The sequence below is a fragment of the Musca autumnalis genome, unplaced genomic scaffold, assembly GCF_047663935.1.
Source record: "Musca autumnalis isolate F117 unplaced genomic scaffold, ASM4766393v1 scaffold_1, whole genome shotgun sequence".
In the NCBI taxonomy this organism is placed as follows: domain Eukaryota; kingdom Metazoa; phylum Arthropoda; class Insecta; order Diptera; family Muscidae; genus Musca; species Musca autumnalis.
In genome coordinates this window covers 89793582-89810913 of record NW_027411644.1, presented here as the reverse complement: position 1 = coordinate 89810913, position 17332 = coordinate 89793582, and the positions used below count along the sequence as shown (strand labels likewise).

Sequence of the window (17332 nt, the reverse complement as noted above, 5' to 3'; positions counted from 1 at the left end):
CTTCTGTGATAACAATGAAAAGTGTGTAATATTTACATACATAGGAAAATGTACGGTTCGAATCCCAAAAAGACCAAAATTTATATCGCAAAAGTAAGTATACACCGGACAATGCTCGTGGAACTGTGTAAAATACGCTTGACATTTTTGAGCAAAATAAAACTAAATCTGTATTTAAGATACTTTAGAAGATATTACTTAGGTTTAATGGCAGTTACAGTACTAATAGTGACAAGACGTACGGTGGTCTGGATCGTAAAACCCATATTAATCGCTCATCTTTAATACAACAACTGTAGCGACAAAACTCCGTGTGTCATGTCCTGTTTATTAATAAAATTCTCAGAAAAGCTCTAAACTTTTATATGGCGTGATCTTGATTGAGTTTCAACGTATCCTGTTTGATAAAATGTGAATTTCTTGAAAGAAACCCATATTTTTGGCGTCATTGTCCTTTTGAAACATGTAATAATTCTTAATCCTTGCAAATAAGGACTTTCCTTTTGCATAAATTTTCTCGCAAATTGTGGCTCTTCTCATATTCCCACCAAAAATAAATAGTAGGAGAACCTCAAATTCCGTTGTGAGACCTACAGTTATACTGACCTACCGGCATTTTAGCAGTATCGGGCATGCTTCTCGTGTCTCTAGTATCTAATGTACCACTAATATCTAATGTACTACTTTTAACTGAACCATTTAGTTGTATTTTGGTCCTAAGTGAATCGATATCAGCTTTTCAGAAGACTTCTGCACAATCGATGCGTTATAAAAGCATTGAAAGCTGAGTATTAAATTTTTCAATGAGCTAACATTCCCTACTGTGGTGCTACAGAATCAATGTGGGGATTACAACGGAATTTCAGGTTCTCCTACTATTTATTTTTGGTGGGAATATGAAAAGAGACACAATTTGCGAGAAAATTGATGCAAAAGGAAAGACCTTCAGTGCAAGGATTAAGGATTATTACATGTTTCAAAAGGACAATGACCCCAAAAATATGGGTTTCCTTCAAAAAATCTCGTTTTATCAACCAGGACAAGTTGAATCTCGATCAAGATCACCCCATATTAACAGTTTAGAGCTCTTCTGAGTATTTTGTGTCTTCAGAATCATTAAAAAGGACATAAAACCCTGAATTTTGTCGCTACAGTAGTTGTATTTATAAATGAGCAATTATTTTGGGTTTTACGATCCAGTGTACGGCAGATTTATAGTTATTAGTACTGTAACTGGCATTAAAGCTAAGTAATACCTCCTAGAGTATCTTAAATACAGATTTAGTTTTATTTTGCTCAAAAATATCAAGCATTTTTTACACAGTTCCACAAGGATTCTCCGGTGTATACTTACTTTTGCGATATAAATTTTGGTCTTTTTGGGATTCGAACCGTACATTTTCTTATGTATGCAAATATTATACACTTTTCATTGTTATCACAGAAGACTACCTTCGTATCAATCAAATAAAACTAATTGTATGTTGTTTTCAATAAGTTATAGTGTTTTTTATCAATAATATATTTTGGTTTCAATGGTGTATACTAACTTTTGCGACAGACTGTATAAAAAACATGGCGGAAACCTTACTTGACTCTTGCGAAAACCATGCTCATCTTTGTGTAAGAATAATACTAAATCTCGTAGAGTACAATAAAACATTTTCCATGATCTTTTGCCAAAGGGTGCTAAAAAAAACAAGAACATTTTTAATTAATAAATAATTGAATTTGCAATGCAATTCCCTTACTTTTCTTGAAATTTGCATCATAACAACTTTTCCTCATGACATAACCCTTTTTATATTCGACAGCATTAGTGGTTTCGGGTAAATCCAAAAATGGATTTTGTCCTAAATGCGCAGTAGTTTGTATGCTATTTTTATTATCAGACTGTTGTTTCGCTAAATCGTTGGCATCATCATCCCTGCAAGGAAATAATAAAGAATTATTAATATTTTTGAAATTTGAGTTAGGGAAGAGAGTGTGTGCTTGATGATACTTACAATGCCCATTCCAAGGGTTGTGTTTTAATGGCCTGATATAAACTCTTGAGTATATCTTTGGGAAAATTGTCACCATCATTGAGTTCTGCAAGATTCTCAATGAATTCGCTACAAGTCATTTTACGACCAATATTTTGACCATGTAAATCGGTATTAAGCAGCATAATAGCACAGGTTAAGGTATGAACGGCATCTGAAATAAAAAATAATAATGAAAATGTAATTTTTTTTCCAAAGTATGAAGTTACTCTACTGTGGAACGGGACGTAGGTCCGCGGGGAGACCTTTATACATATGTACCAAGACTTTCTTGAGAACACCACAACGACCCTAAAAGACGTCTTGTCATAGATGTTTACCACACCAGTCGTCTCTATATAGACGAGCTAAAGTTCGTCTCTATATAGACGAGCTAAAGGTCGTCTTTATAGACGAGCTAAAGGTCGTCTTTATAGACGAGCTAAAGGTCGTCTTTATAGACGAGCTAAAGGTCGTCTTTATAGACGAGCTAAAGGTCGTCTTTATAGACGAGCTAAAGGTCGTCTTTATAGACGAGCTAAAGGTCGTCTTTATAGACGAGCTAAAGGTCGTCTCTATAGACGAGCTAAAAGTCGCCTTTATAGACGAGCTAAAAGTCGCCTTTATAGACGAGCTAAAAGTCGCCTTTATAGACGAGCTAGAGGTCGTCTCTATAGACGAGCTAAAGGTCGTCTCTATAGACGAGCTAAAGGTCGTCTCTATAGACGAGCTAAAGGTCGTCTCTATAGACGAGCTAAAGGTCGTCTCTATAGACGAGCTAAAGGTCGTCTCTATAGACGAGCTAAAGGTCGTCTTTATAGACGAGCTAAAGGTCGTCTCTATAGACGAGCTATAGGTCGTCTCTATAGACGAGCTATAGGTCGTCTCTATAGACGAGCTATAGGTCGTCTCTATAGACGAGCTAAAGGTCGTCTCTATAGACGAGCTAAAGGTCGTCTCTATAGACGAGCTATAGGTCGTCTCTATAGACGAGCTAAAGGTCGTCTCTATAGACGAGCTAAAGGTCGTCTCTATAGACGAGCTAAAGGTCGTCTCTATAGACGAGCTAAAGGTCGTCTCTATAGACGAGCTAAAGGTCGTCTCTATAGACGAGCTAAAGGTCGTCTCTATAGACGAGCTAAAGGTCGTCTCTATAGACGAGCTAAAGGTCGTCTCTATAGACGAGCTAAAGGTCGTCTCTATAGACGAGCTAAAGGTCGTCTCTATAGACGAGCTAAAGGTCGTCTCTATAGACGAGCTAAAGGTCGTCTCTATAGACGAGCTAAAGGTCGTCTCTATAGACGAGCTAAAGGTCGTCTCTATAGACGAGCTAAAGGTCGTCTTTATAGACGAGCTAAAGGTCGTCTTTATAGACGAGCTAAACGGCGTCTTTATAGACGAGCTAAAGGTCGTCTTTATAGACGAGCTAAACGGCGTCTTTATAGACGAGCTAAAGGTCGTCTCTATAGACGAGCTAAAGGTCGTCTCTATAGACGAGCTAAAGGTCGTCTCTATAGACGAGCTAAAGGTCGTCTCTATAGACGAGCTAAAGGTCGTCTCTATAGACGAGCTAAAGGTCGTCTCTATAGACGAGCTAAAGGTCGTCTCTATAGACGAGCTAAAGGTCGTGTCTATAGACGAGCTAAAGGTCGTCTCTATAGACGAGCTAAAGGTCGTCTCTATAGACGAGCTAAAGGTCGTCTCTATAGACGAGCTAAAGGTCGTCTCTATAGACGAGCTAAAGGTGGTCTCAATAGACGAGCTAAAGGTCGTCTCTATAGACGAGCTAAAGGTCGTGTCTATAGACGAGCTAAAGGTCGTCTCTATAGACGAGTTAAAGGTTGTCTTTATAGACGACTCAAACGGCGACTTTATAGACGACCTAAACGCCGTCTTTATAGACGACCTAAACGCCGTCTTTATAGCCGACCTAAACGGCGTCTTTAAATACGACATAAATGCCGACTTTATAGCGTCTTTATAGACGACCTAAATGCCGTCTTTATAGACGTCCTAAATGCCGTCTTTATAGACGTCCTAAATGGCGTCCTTATAGACGAATTCAAGGGCGTCTTTATATACGTCATAAAGGGCGTCTTTATACACGACAAGGTCGTCTTTATCGACGACAAGAAGGACTTCTTTATAGACGACTTGGACCTGGTCGTTTTTGTAGACCACTAGAAGGCTCAAGGTATATTTCTGTCCGTAAATCCGACTGATTATTTTTTTACTTATTTTAGTTTCGTATCCATATCTGTGTTTGTAAACTTACCTTGTGAATTAAATGTTCCTGGATTACAATCTAAATAACGCTTGGAAAAATGTACCAAAACACGTTCACGTTCTTGGGTTTCACCCGACAAGGCGAATTGTTGCAGAAATTCACGTAACGACTGATCCAAAGTCTTTTTATCGAAATTAAAATATTTCAAATATTCATCGGCCACAGCACGATTAAAATCATTGCTAGAAAGAGAGCGAGAGAGAGAGGAGAAAATTAATTCAAATACCATTCACACATAAAATGTCTTCCACTTACTTTTTACTTAAATGACGCGATACATCACTCTTCTTGAAACCATCAAGAGTGTACAGTCTTTTTGCCAAACGTATTGCCGATGGCATATCAACAGCCTTGGGTGAATAATGATAGGAGTGTAATGATTCAACATCACTGCCATCATCGGAGACAGGTGGCGAGGAGTCACGACCATCCGCAGCCGAACCACCAGAGTTATTATTATTGCCTCCTCCCAGATGGGAGGAGCTTTGTTGTTGATGATGAGTTTCATCGGTTAGGGTGGCAAGTTCATCTTCTGAATCTTTAAGATCCGAAGACGTTGTGGCGGCATGCTGAGATCTACTCGATGGTGAACCATTGTTGTTGTTATTGTTGTTGACATTATTACCATTATCGGCGCCACGCACCTTAATGACAACCTTGTGTTCCGAAGACTTTTGCTGTTGCCGATGATGGTTGTGCTGTTGTTGTTGGTGTTGCTGTTGACGCTGCACAGCAGCATCCGAAACCAGAATTGTTGAATCCGAATCACTGGGATCACTAAGTATCATACCGCCTAAAAGATCGCGAGAACTGAGTAAATTATCATCATCCTGATAGTCAGGGCTAGAAATATTTGATATGGCCTCGGAGACACTAAGGTCACCGCCACCGCCAGTGCCACCTAAAGTATTGTTAGTATTGTTACTACTACCACCACCACCACCACCATTGGGACAATATAATAAACCCATTGTTGTTGTATTAGTTGTTGAATTCATACTACTACCATTGGTAACAACAACATGTTGTTGATGTTGTTGCAAATGACCATTATTATTACCGCTAAGACCAAAGGCACCCTTTGAACCGCCCGATGATGACATCACTGAACTGGATACCGATGTGGGTGAGGCAGGACTACCGGCTGAGTGTTGGGGCGATGAACTCATCGAACTGGAGTGTGAATGTGAATGATGGGAATGAGAATGATTGTTGCTATTGTAATTTGTTGAATACTGTTGTTGTTGCTGCTGCTGCTGTTGCAAAGCTGCTATTTGATGTGGCTGTAGGGGAGCATTATAAGTCCAAACAATACGATCACGATCCGAATTCTAAATGGGAGACAAAATAAAAACCAGAAAATTTATTAGTTGGGTTATGTTTTGGAAATAAGATGCGGGTGGTAGATTGGGTGGATATGGAGAGACTAGCTATTCCAAATATGTTTCAAAACTAATATCTAGAGTATTTTCTCGGAAAACACCAAAAAAGGGGGCGGCGAATCATTTACATCATGAGGAAGTGTTATTTTAGGCCATGTTTGTTGAGGTCGTCTATAAAGACGCCCTTGAGGTCTATAGACAACCTTAAGGGTGTCTTTATAGACGACTTCAAGGGCGTCTTTATAGACGACCTCAAGGACGTCTTTATAGACGACCTCAAGGGCGTCTTTATAGACGACCTCAAGGGCGTCTTTATAGACAACCTCAAGGGCATCTTTATAGACGACTTCAAGGGCGTCTTTATAGACGACCTCAAGGGCGTCTTTATAGGCGACCTCAAGGGCGTCTTTATATACGACCTCAAGGGCGTCTTTATATACGACCTCAAGGGCGTCTTTATAGACGACCTCAAGGGCGTCTTTATAGATGACGGCGTCTTTATAGACGACCTCAAGGGCATCTTTATAGACGACTTCAAGGGCGTCTTTATAGACGACCTCAAGGGCGTCTTTATAGGCGACCTCAAGGGCGTCTTTATAGACCTCAAGGGCGTCGTTATATACGACCTTAAAAGGGCGCCTTTATAGACGACCTCAAGGGCGTCTTTATAGACCTCAAGGGCGTCGTTATATACGACCTTAAAAGGGCGCCTTTATAGACGACCTCAAGGGCGTCTTTATAGACGACCCCAAGCGCGTCTTTATAGACGACCTCAAGGGCGTATTTATAGACGAACTCATGGGCGTCTTTGTAGACGACTTCAAGGGCGTCTTTATACACGACCTCAAGGGCGTCTTTATGGACGACCTCAAGGGCGTCTTTATCGACGACCTCAAGGGTGTCTTTATAGACGACCTCAAGGGCGTCCTTATAGACGACCTCAAGGGCGTTTTTATAGACGACCTCAAGGGCGTCTTTATAGACGACCTCAAGCCGTCTTTATAGATGAACTCATGGGCGTCTTTATAGACGACCTCAAGGGCGTCTTTATAGACGATCTCAACGGCATCTTCATAGAAGACCTCAAGGACGTCTTCATAGAAGAACTCAAGGGCGTCTTTATAGACGACCTTAAAAGGGCGTCTTTATAGACGACCTCAAGGGCGTCTTTATAGACGACCTCAAGGGCGTCTTTATGGACGACCTCAAGGGCGTCTTTATAGACGACCTCAAGGGCGTCTTTATGGACGACCTCAAGGGCGTCTTTATAGACGACCTCAAGGGCGTCTTTATAGACGACCTCAAGGGCGTCTTTATAGACGACCTCAAGGGCGTCTTTACATACGACCTCAAGGGCGACTTTATAGACGATCTTAAAAAGGCGTCTTTATAGACGACCTCAAGGGAGTCTTTATGGACGACCTCAAGGGCGTCTTTATAGACGACCTCAAGGGAGTCTTTATGGACGACCTCAAGGGCGTCTTTATAGACGACCTCAAGGGCGTCTTTATAGACGACCTCAAGGGCGTCTTTATAGACGACCTCAAGGGCGTCTTTATAGACGACCTCAAGGGCGTCTTTATAGACGACCTCAAGGGCGTCTTTATGGACGACCTCAAGGGCGTCTTTATAGACGACCTCAAGGGCGTCTTTATGGACGACCTCAAGGGCGTCTGTATAGACGACCTCAAGGGCGTCTGTTTAGACGACCTCAAGGGCGTCTGTATAGACGACCTCAAGGGCGTCCTTATAGACGACCTCAAGGGCGTCCTTATAGACGACCTTAAGGGCGTCTTTATAGACGTCCTGCAGGGCGTCTTTATAGACGACAAGGGCGTCCTTATAGACGACCTCAAGGGCGTCTTTGTAGACGACCTCAAAAGGGCGTCTTTATAGACGACCTCAAGGGCGTTTATAGACGACCTCAAGGGCGTTTATAGACGACCTCAAGGGCGTCTTTATAGACGACCTCAAGGGCATCTGTATAGACGACCTCAAGGGCGTCTTTATAGACGACCTCAAGGGCGTCATTATAGACGACCTTAAGGGCGTCTTTATAGACGACCTCAAGGGCGTCTTTATAGATGACCTCAAGGGCGTCTTTATAGACGACCTCAAGGGCGTCTTTATATACGACCTCAAGGGCGACTTTATAGACGACCTCAAGGAAGTCCTTACAGACTAACTCATGGGCGTTTTTATAGACGACCTCAAGGGCGTCTTTGTAGACGACCTCAAAAGGGCGTCTTTTTAGACGACCTCAAGGGCGTCTTTATATACGACCTCAAGGGCGTCTTTATAGAAGACCTCAAGGGCGTCTTTATAGATGACCTCAAGGGCGTCTTTATAGACGACCTGAAGGGCGTCTTTATAGACGACCTGAAGGGCGTCTTTATATACGACCTCAAGGGCGACTTTATAGACGACCTCAAGGAAGTCCTTACAGACTAACTCATGGGCGACTTTATAGACGACCTCAAGGGCGTCTTTGTAGACGACCTCAAAAGGGCGTCTTTATAGACGACCTCAAGGGCGTCTTTATATACGACCTCAAGGGCGTCTTTATAGATGACCTCAAGGGCGTCTTTATAGACGACCTGAAGGGCGTCTTTATAGACGACCTGAAGGGCGTCTTTATAGACGACCTGAAGGGCGTCTTTATAGACGACCTCAAGGGCGTCTTTGTAGACGACCTCAAAAGGGCGTCTTTATAGACGACCTCAAGGGCGTCTTTATATACGACCTCAAGGGCGTCTTTATATACGACCTCAAGGGCGTCTTTATAGAAGACCTCAAGGGCGTCTTTATAGATGACCTCAAGGGCGTCTTTATAGACGACCTGAAGGGCGTCTTTATAGACGACCTGAAGGGCGTCTTTATAGACGACCTGAAGGGCGTCTTTATAGACGACCTGAAGGGCGTCTTTATAGACGACCTGAAGGGCGTCTTTATAGACGACCTGAAGGGCGTCTTTATAGACGACCTGAAGGGCGTCTTTATAGACGACCTGAAGGGCGTCTTTATAGACGACCTGAAGGGCGTCTTTATAGACGACCTGAAGGGCGTCTTTATAGACGACCTGAAGGGCGTCTTTATAGACGACCTGAAGGGCGTCTTTATAGACGACCTGAAGGGCGTCTTTATAGACGACCTGAAGGGCGTCTTTATAGACGACCTGAAGGGCGTCTTTATAGACGACCTGAAGGGCGTCTTTATAGACGACCTGAAGGGCGTCTTTATATACGACCTCAAGGGCGACTTTATAGACGACCTCAAGGAAGTCCTTACAGACGACATCAAGGGCGTCCTGCTAGACGTTAATAGGGTCTAAACAGACGACCATAAGGGTGTCTATATATACGACCATAAGGGTGCCTATATAGACAACAATAAGGGTGTCGATAGACGACCATATGGGTGTTTTTATAGACGCCCGGTCATTATGACATCTCGCCTATGTTCTCTTCATTTGTGGTATTTTTTTGGTGTTTTCTCTCTTTACTAATTTTAAAAATAATTTCTAAAAATTAGATATTTTACAATTTTATACTTTTTACTGCTATTTTGTTCTTTTTTTTTTTTTTTTGAAAAAAATATTTTTAAGCTTTAAATTTTTACACGCAAAATTGGTTGTTAACCCTTTGTTTGGTATATTAAATTTTAGCTTTTCAATAGAAATTGGAGAAAAAATTAATTTTGAAAAAGAAAATGTTTGTAGGTGTGTTTTGTGTTTCTGTTGCTGTGCAGTTTGGGAGTGTCTTTTTGTTGTGTTTGTGTTTTTGGGATTATAGAAATGTCTTAGCCAAGGAAGTGACAGTTAAAAAAGAAAGAAAGCGTGCAGGATACACATACATGCATACACATACATTTAAATATACGAATTGCATGCAAGTTTCGGGCATGCATTGTTTGCTGTTGGCAGTAATGAAAGTAGAATGCCGTCATATAGGGTGGAAAATGTGAGGTAGATTCTTGCCTCATTTCATCAACAAATGTCAGAAATTGCAAAATAAAAACTTTATAACGAAATTCTTAATAAATTTTTATGGTTCTCAATACCCGTAGAAACGATAAAAAATTAGATTAAAGTTTTTTGCCCTGCGAAAAAATACACGTCGGCCGAAAATAAAGCACCCCCTCAGCGCATTTTTTTAAAATGATCATTTTTTTAAGAAAACAAAGTTGTAATTTCTTTGTATTCTTCTGTTTATTTATTTAAATCTTTATTGTTGGAAAACAAAAACATAAGGAATTTAGAATTTAAAATTTCAAATAAATCTTCTTTGGTTTTCAAATTTTTTGTTATTGATTTTTTGAGTTAACGATCTACCACAAGTCCCAATCGAGAGCTAAGATCAGGGGATTGGACAGACCAATGGCGAATTTCTGTCGATTTGTTTTGGAATCACTCCTTAACCACTGTCGATACATGTTTTGGTTCGTTATCTTCCTGGAATGTCTATCTAAGTGACATCTCTTTTTCAGCATAAAGCAACATCACGCCTTTTAATACGTTAGGAGGATTAGGGATGTCGAACGAGAAGGGTTTTCAAAAATTCCGGGATTCGGGATTTCAAAGTTCTTTAATCCGAGTTTTCTGGATTTTTCGGGGCAATTTCGGGACTGCGAGATGTCTGCGAGATAGGCGTGTTTTATGAAGCAAAAAATTAAATTTTTATTGACAAAATTTAATAAATTGAATGAAGTAAAATTAGAAAATGGTATTGTAATAAAAAAAAAAACAACAAACTTAACTGGGAGAAATGACTCCCCTACCAAAAATGCTAATTCGCAAGATGATTCTTATTGCACTGTGGCCCTTTAATGTTACTTTTTTTAATCCTAGAACCGATCACCGAACTTTCCAGTGTTTTCCATAGAAAATCTTAATTTACTTTGCGTCGTTTCACTTTGATGAAAGCAAAGGGAGGTCTGCTGTTATAACTCGCTTATATAGTTTTGCTCGCTTATACTTGCGACCAATTGTTTTTGAATTTTAACTTACGTTTATTAAATTCTGAATTCATTATGTTTGTGTTTTCCAATAATAAAGATGTAAATAAATAAAAAGAAAAAAATTTTAAACAATTACAACTTTGTTTTCATAAATATATATCATTTGAAAACAAGTAAGAAAAGCGTTAAGTTCGGGTCGAACTTTTTATACCCTGTATTGAAGTGAATAGGAACAACTAGTTTAATTTCGTTTATGAAAGTACTAAACTCTTCCTTTTATTGCAGGAGTAGTACATATATCTCAACTGATAATACTCCCTTCAAAACAGCTCATATGGGGCGAGATCGTTGTTCTTTCCAAAACATGGACCAATATTTACAATTGAGCGAAATATTCTGTAATATTTTATACACCCATGGCATTTTAAATACTAAATTTCTGACATATCGGTGGTATATTGGGGACACAACTTCCAAAATACCGTAAATCTGGAGGTATGGTCCTATGGGAGCTATTTGAGCACGTCAACCGCAACATTTCGGGTGGAATGTTTCATATCCCCATCAAAAACGTAATACCAAATATCAGCCATTTCGGTGGGGAACGAAGACTACCTGCCAAATGTCAGTCATTTCGATGGGATATTGAGCAGCAACCTTCAACATATCGAAAATCGGGAGGTACCTATGGGGGCTATATGTAGACATGGGGCTACACCGACAATTTCAGGTGGAAAAATTTGCACCCCCAGCTAACACTGAATACCAAATTTCACAAATGGGAAATGGGAATTCGGTGGGATATTGAGGACACGACCTTCAAAATACCGAAAATCGGGGGGTACCGTTCTATAGGGGTTATATGAAGACATGGACCTATATTGACAAATTTCAGGTGGAAAGTTTTATACCCTTAACGAAGACTAAGTACCAACCTGCTGCCATTTCGGAGGCTAAAACCTTCAATATACTGAAAATTGGGATATTCCGTTATATGGGGGGTACATCAAAACGTGGACGTATATCGACAAATTTCTGAGGGAAATTTTTGTAGCCCAGAAAAAGACTAAATACCAAATTTTAGCCATTTCGGTGCTATAATGAGGCTTAACGCTTCAAAATACCGAATATTGGAATGTACTGTTCCATAGGGTGTACATCAAAACGTGGACCGATGCCGATAAATTTCTGGGAGAAAGTTTTGCATCCCAAAGGATGACGAAATATCAAATTTCAGCCATTTTGGTAGGATAATATAGCTAAAACCTTCAAAAATACCGAAAATTGGAAGATATCGTCCTATGGGGGCTATATGAGGGCGTGGACCTATACAGACAAATTTCAGGTGGAAAGTTGTATACCCCCAACGAAGACTAACTACAAAATTTCAGTCATTTCGGTGGGATATTAAGGTCACAACCTTTAAAATACCGAAAATCGGGAAGTACCGTCCTATGGGGGCTATACTAAGGCGTGGACCTGTACTGACAAGTTTCTGGGGGAAAGTTTTATACCCCCAACGAAGACTAAATACCAAATATCAGCCATTTCTGAGGAATATTGAGGCCACAACCTTCAAAACACCGAAAATCGGGAGGTAAGTTCTATGGGGGCTACTTCAAGGCGTGGACCTATACCAACAAATTTCATATGGAACGTTTAATATCCCAAATGAAGACCAAATTTCAGCCATTTCGGTGGATTAATGTGACCACAACCTTCAAAATACCGAAAATCGGGAGGAACCCTTCTATGGGGACTATATGAAGGCGTGGACCTATAACTACAAATTTCTGGGGGAAAGTTTTATACTCCCAACGAAGACTAAATACCAAATTCCGGTGTGATAATGTGGCTAATACCTTAAAAATACCGAAAATCGGGAGATATCGTCCTATGGGGGCTATATCAAAACGTGGACCTGTATAAACATTTTATGGTAGAAATGTTTCTTAGCCTCTGAAACACACAAAATATAAAGTTACAACCGATTCTGTGGTCAAATGGGACTAAAATATTTTTAAAATATCTTAAAGTGACGCGTACTATATATGGGGCGTTCTATGGGGGCTATACCAAAACGTGGACCTATATAAACAAACTTTGGTAGAAATGTTTTTTAGCCTCTGGAGACACAAAATACCAAACTACAACCAATTCGGTGGTGACAATATCTAAAAAAAATTCCTTAAAACGACGACGCGTCACTTTGTATGGGGGCTATAAGAAAACGTGGACCTACATAGCCCGCTTTCAATAACAAAAGTCCTACGTACATATAATAGATTTTACCAAAATTTCATCCACCTACATCATTCCGTTCGGACGCTAGAGTGATTTCCACTGACGGACAGACGGACGGACATGGCTATATCGATGTAGAAATGCACGCTGATTAAGAATATATATATATAGTTTGTGGGGTCTACAATGATTATTTCGAGTAGTTAGAAACGGAATGACAAACTTAATATACCCCCCCATCTTATGGTGGAGGATATAAAAATATACTGAGGGGGTGCTTTAGTTTTGGCCGACACTGTATCTTATAAAGAAACAAAAAGAGGAAGAACATTTTAGGTCCCCAATCGAGGGATAAGAACAACTTTTGAAATCAATATTGCGTTGCGTATCCTTTATTTTGGATGACACACGCACATCTTTTAGACATAGAGGATATAAAATTATTAATTATTTAGGCGAAATAATAAATTTTCGTAAAATTTTGCTCAAATCCTCAAAATACTGAAAATCGGGAGGTACTGTTATATGGGGGCAATACCCAAACTTGGACCCAGGTCCACAATTTTTGTTGGAAAAATTTTACGACCACTAGGAACCCTAAATACCAAATTACACCTATTTTAGTATGAAAATGTGGCTTAAATCATTAAAATACCGAAAATCAGGTGGTACCTCTATATAAAGGGGGCTATACCAAAACATTAGCCGATATTGTTCACTTTTATCCAAAAATGATGCCACAGCATCTTCTTGTCAAATACAAAATCGCTTAGATTTAAAAAAAAAGGAAAAGAACGATTCACAGATGAGCGGTAGAGGCCGGCTTATTCAGTCGATGGCCAGCAAACAAAAACACCTTTCATATCGTCAAAAAATTAAAAAGCCAGACTTGAATTCGCCAAAACCAATCTGAACTGGTGTATCCAAATATGGAGTACTGTGCTGTCTCCTGATGAATGTAAGTTGATTTTAAAGGATTCGGGTGGCATAAGGCGTAGATCAAATGGGCAACGGTGAAATCCTAAACATGGAGGCGGAACATAATGGTCTTTGATTTTTTCGGGGCAAGGGATTGGACCAAATCATAAAATTATGGAATTATGGATCGTTTCAAGTATCGTAACGTATTTAAAGACGTGATGTTGCCTTATGCTGAAGAAGAGATGCCATTTAGATGGGCATTCCAGGAAGATAACAAGGCAAAACATATATCGAAAGTGGTTAAGGAGTGATTCCAAATCAATTCGACAGGACCCTTACCCACAAAGTCTTATCCCCCCAACGAAGACTAAGTACCAAATTCCAGCCATTTCGGTGTTATAATGAGGCTAAAACCTTAAAAATTCCGAAAATCGGATGGTACCGTTCTATAAGGGCTATATCAAAACGTGGACCGATATAGCCCATTTGCAATAAAAAACATCTTAGGGGTAATAGAAACTTCTATACCAAATTACTAAGTTCTATCTTAAAAATTGCGAGCTGTATCTTGATTTCAACAGACGGACATGTTTATATCGATTTAGAATTTTACCCTGATCAAGAATATATACTTTATAGGGTCTCCGGTGAATATTTCGATGTTTCCACTAATAAATTAGTTGTTCTAAAATAATAAAACAACAATAATGGGATGGGTGTTACAAACGGAGTGACAAATTTAATTATACCCTCCATATTATGGTGGAGGGTATAAAAAATGTACTGAGGGGGTGCATTATTTTTGGCCGAAACTGTAGATAGGAGCTTTTAGAGTTCTTCTATATTTAGAACGCCTTTTAGTGTTATTCTATACTTAGAAGACCTTTTAGAGTTCTTTTATACTTAGAAGAGCCTTTAGTGGACTTCCACACTAGAAGAGCTTTTAGTGGTCTTCTATACATAGAAGAGCTTTTAGAGGTCGGCCATAGATAGAACACATTTAAAATGTTTTCTATAGAAAGAAAGCTTTTATTGGTACAATTGAAGGAACAGCTTTTTGAAGTATTTTTTAGAGGTCTCCTATAGATAGAAGAGTTTTCAGATGTCATATGTGGATAGAAGAGGGAAAAGCTTTTAGAGGTTTTCTATAGAATGCAATTTTCAATAGAAATAAGATCATAAGGATGTTTTTATTGGGAAAATACAAGACTTTTTAAAGGTTTTCCATAGTTACAAGACCTGAAGCTTTTAAATATGGAAGAGCTTTTACAGTTTTCTATACTCTTTGGAAGCCTTTTACAGATAGAACTGTTATGAATGTAGCTTATGGCCACTTACAAAATTTACAAAATCAAAAATTTTTTTATTGGTTCATTCAAAAGAAATTCCGCAAGTATGTAGCTCAATGTGTGATCTATCAGATGAAAGCAAAATCTTCTAAAAAATTTGATAGATTTCTTGGAAAAAAATCATGAAACATGTCATTTTTTCGTGCTCAATAAGTGGCCAAATCGCTTAATAGTTCTTCTTTGATAGAAGATCTTCTGAAGGTATTCGTTATGTACATTCAATAGATAGGACACATTAGGCATTAGGCTGGGGCGATTTGAAAACCTTAATGGGCCCTTCGCGTTTCTTATTCCTAGGATTGAACTGAGCAAAAAAGTCTACTAGACCATAGGTCTATCGTGAAAATCGAGCCTCCCGATTTTGACTTTCAGTTTTTTATCCACGTTTTTTGGACATTTTGGCATATAACAGCCAAACCATTGAGATTTTCGATCGAACACAAGGACAACAATTGTAGCCAAGACAGTAGTTAAGAACTCTCTAATACATTGCAAAAGCATTGGAACGCTCCTTCAGGCAGTTTGGCCTTGAGAAGGTGCAAACTTTTCGAAAAATGTCGATAAATGGCACTGTGCTACAAAAGTTGACCAGAAAAATATTCAAGCGTTCTGATGTATAATTATATCGTGTTGGGATCCATGGACAACGATAATGCCTTTAGTTCGTTTGTATCACTTCGTTTTATTTTTTTGTAACGGTAAAAGTAGTGAAAATCTGGGTTTCTTACATTTTCAAATTTAAACATACATATCTTCTTTTTCCACAACGGGTTTCTATTGATCCTTCTTCCTTTTAAAGGGGTGAATAATATCTTTCGAACAAGTTATAATTTTTTAAAATCGGTTAACAAATGGCTAAGTTATAGTGGTTTAAGTCTGAAAACCCCCACAAAAAACTATAACTGAATTTCTCATAAAGCTCTTCTTTGTACAGAAGATCTTTAAAAGCTCTCCTGTATTTATAAGACCTCTAAAAGCTCTTCTAGAAATATAAGACCTCTGAAAGCTCTTCTGTGTATATAAGACCTCCAAAAGCTCTTCTATGTTTAGAAGAATTCTAAAAGCTCTTATATATCATCTATGTACGGTTAACAAATGGCTAAGTTATAGTGGTTTAAGTCTGAAACCCCCCACAAAAAACTATAACTGAATTTCTCATAATTTGCAAAATAATTATTGAACAAAACAAAAAAAAAACATTATATTTTTGAAAATTATGAGAAATTCAGTTATAGTTTTTTGTGGGGGTTTTCAGACTTAAACCACTATAACTTAGCCATTTGTTAACCGTACATAGATGAGCTTTTAAAGGTCTTCTATAAACAGAAGAGTTTTTCGAGGTCTATTATACCCAGAATAGCTTTTAAGTGTCGAATATGCATAGAAAAGCGTTTAGAGGTCTTCCATACATAAAAAAGAGGTGTTCTATACACAGAAGAGCTTTTAGAGATATCACTGTGCAACATTTTTAAGGTGATCTTGTGCAAACAATTGGAACTGAGGATTTTTTGAAAGTACACACCCAAACGACAAGAAACCCTAGTTGGATTTTGTTGTGTCAGATCCAGCTCGGATTTTATGACCATATCTAAACATGGTTAAATATTGAGTTTTTAAAGAAATTCGGGGCTATATCTCTGAAACCAACGCGAATCTTCTTCTGACCTCTAAAGCAAATTTGTAGATAAGGACAAGAATAAAATGTTTGGAGAAATAATGAACTCGAAAAACTACATTTATTGCCTCAAATTGCAAAATATATGCAAAAATTCCACAATTTCCATACATTTCGCACCGTATCTCCAAAACCGTTAATTTTTTCTGAATATTTTCTGTTGGAAAAATATTCCCTGGAATGTAATACACAACTCTTCAGAACATGTCATTGTTGTAAAAAGCCTCTATGCCGTTGTTTTCAGTACATTTTTCAACGACGATTTAATAAAAATTTCAATAATGTAGTGAAATCCGAAATGCGAGAATAAACTGTTGGTGTGAACTGTTTTTGAAATACGTGTTGTTAAAGGTATGATGCAAAATACCGCTGAAACAACATGAAGTAAGCATTTTAGAGTTTCAGAATGTTCTAAAGAATAGTTGAGAACTTTATTTGGAAGATTTTTGTAAAAGGTTACTTGGTTCAACTCCCAATAGTTTAGCCGATACTGA

The 17332-nt window shown here is 38.8% G+C and overlaps 1 protein-coding gene across 1 annotated transcript in view; it reads right to left on the bottom strand.

Moving 5' to 3' along the window:
• The window catches only part of Efa6 (Exchange factor for Arf 6), a 219094-nt gene that overhangs the window by 44200 nt on the left and 157562 nt on the right, over positions 1-17332 (bottom strand). Inside the window, 5 exon segments of the mRNA XM_073984950.1 lie at positions 1592-1689; positions 1752-1927; positions 2007-2199; positions 4300-4493; positions 4567-5642. Coding sequence (XP_073841051.1) covers positions 1592-1689; positions 1752-1927; positions 2007-2199; positions 4300-4493; positions 4567-5642 — 1737 coding nt within the window.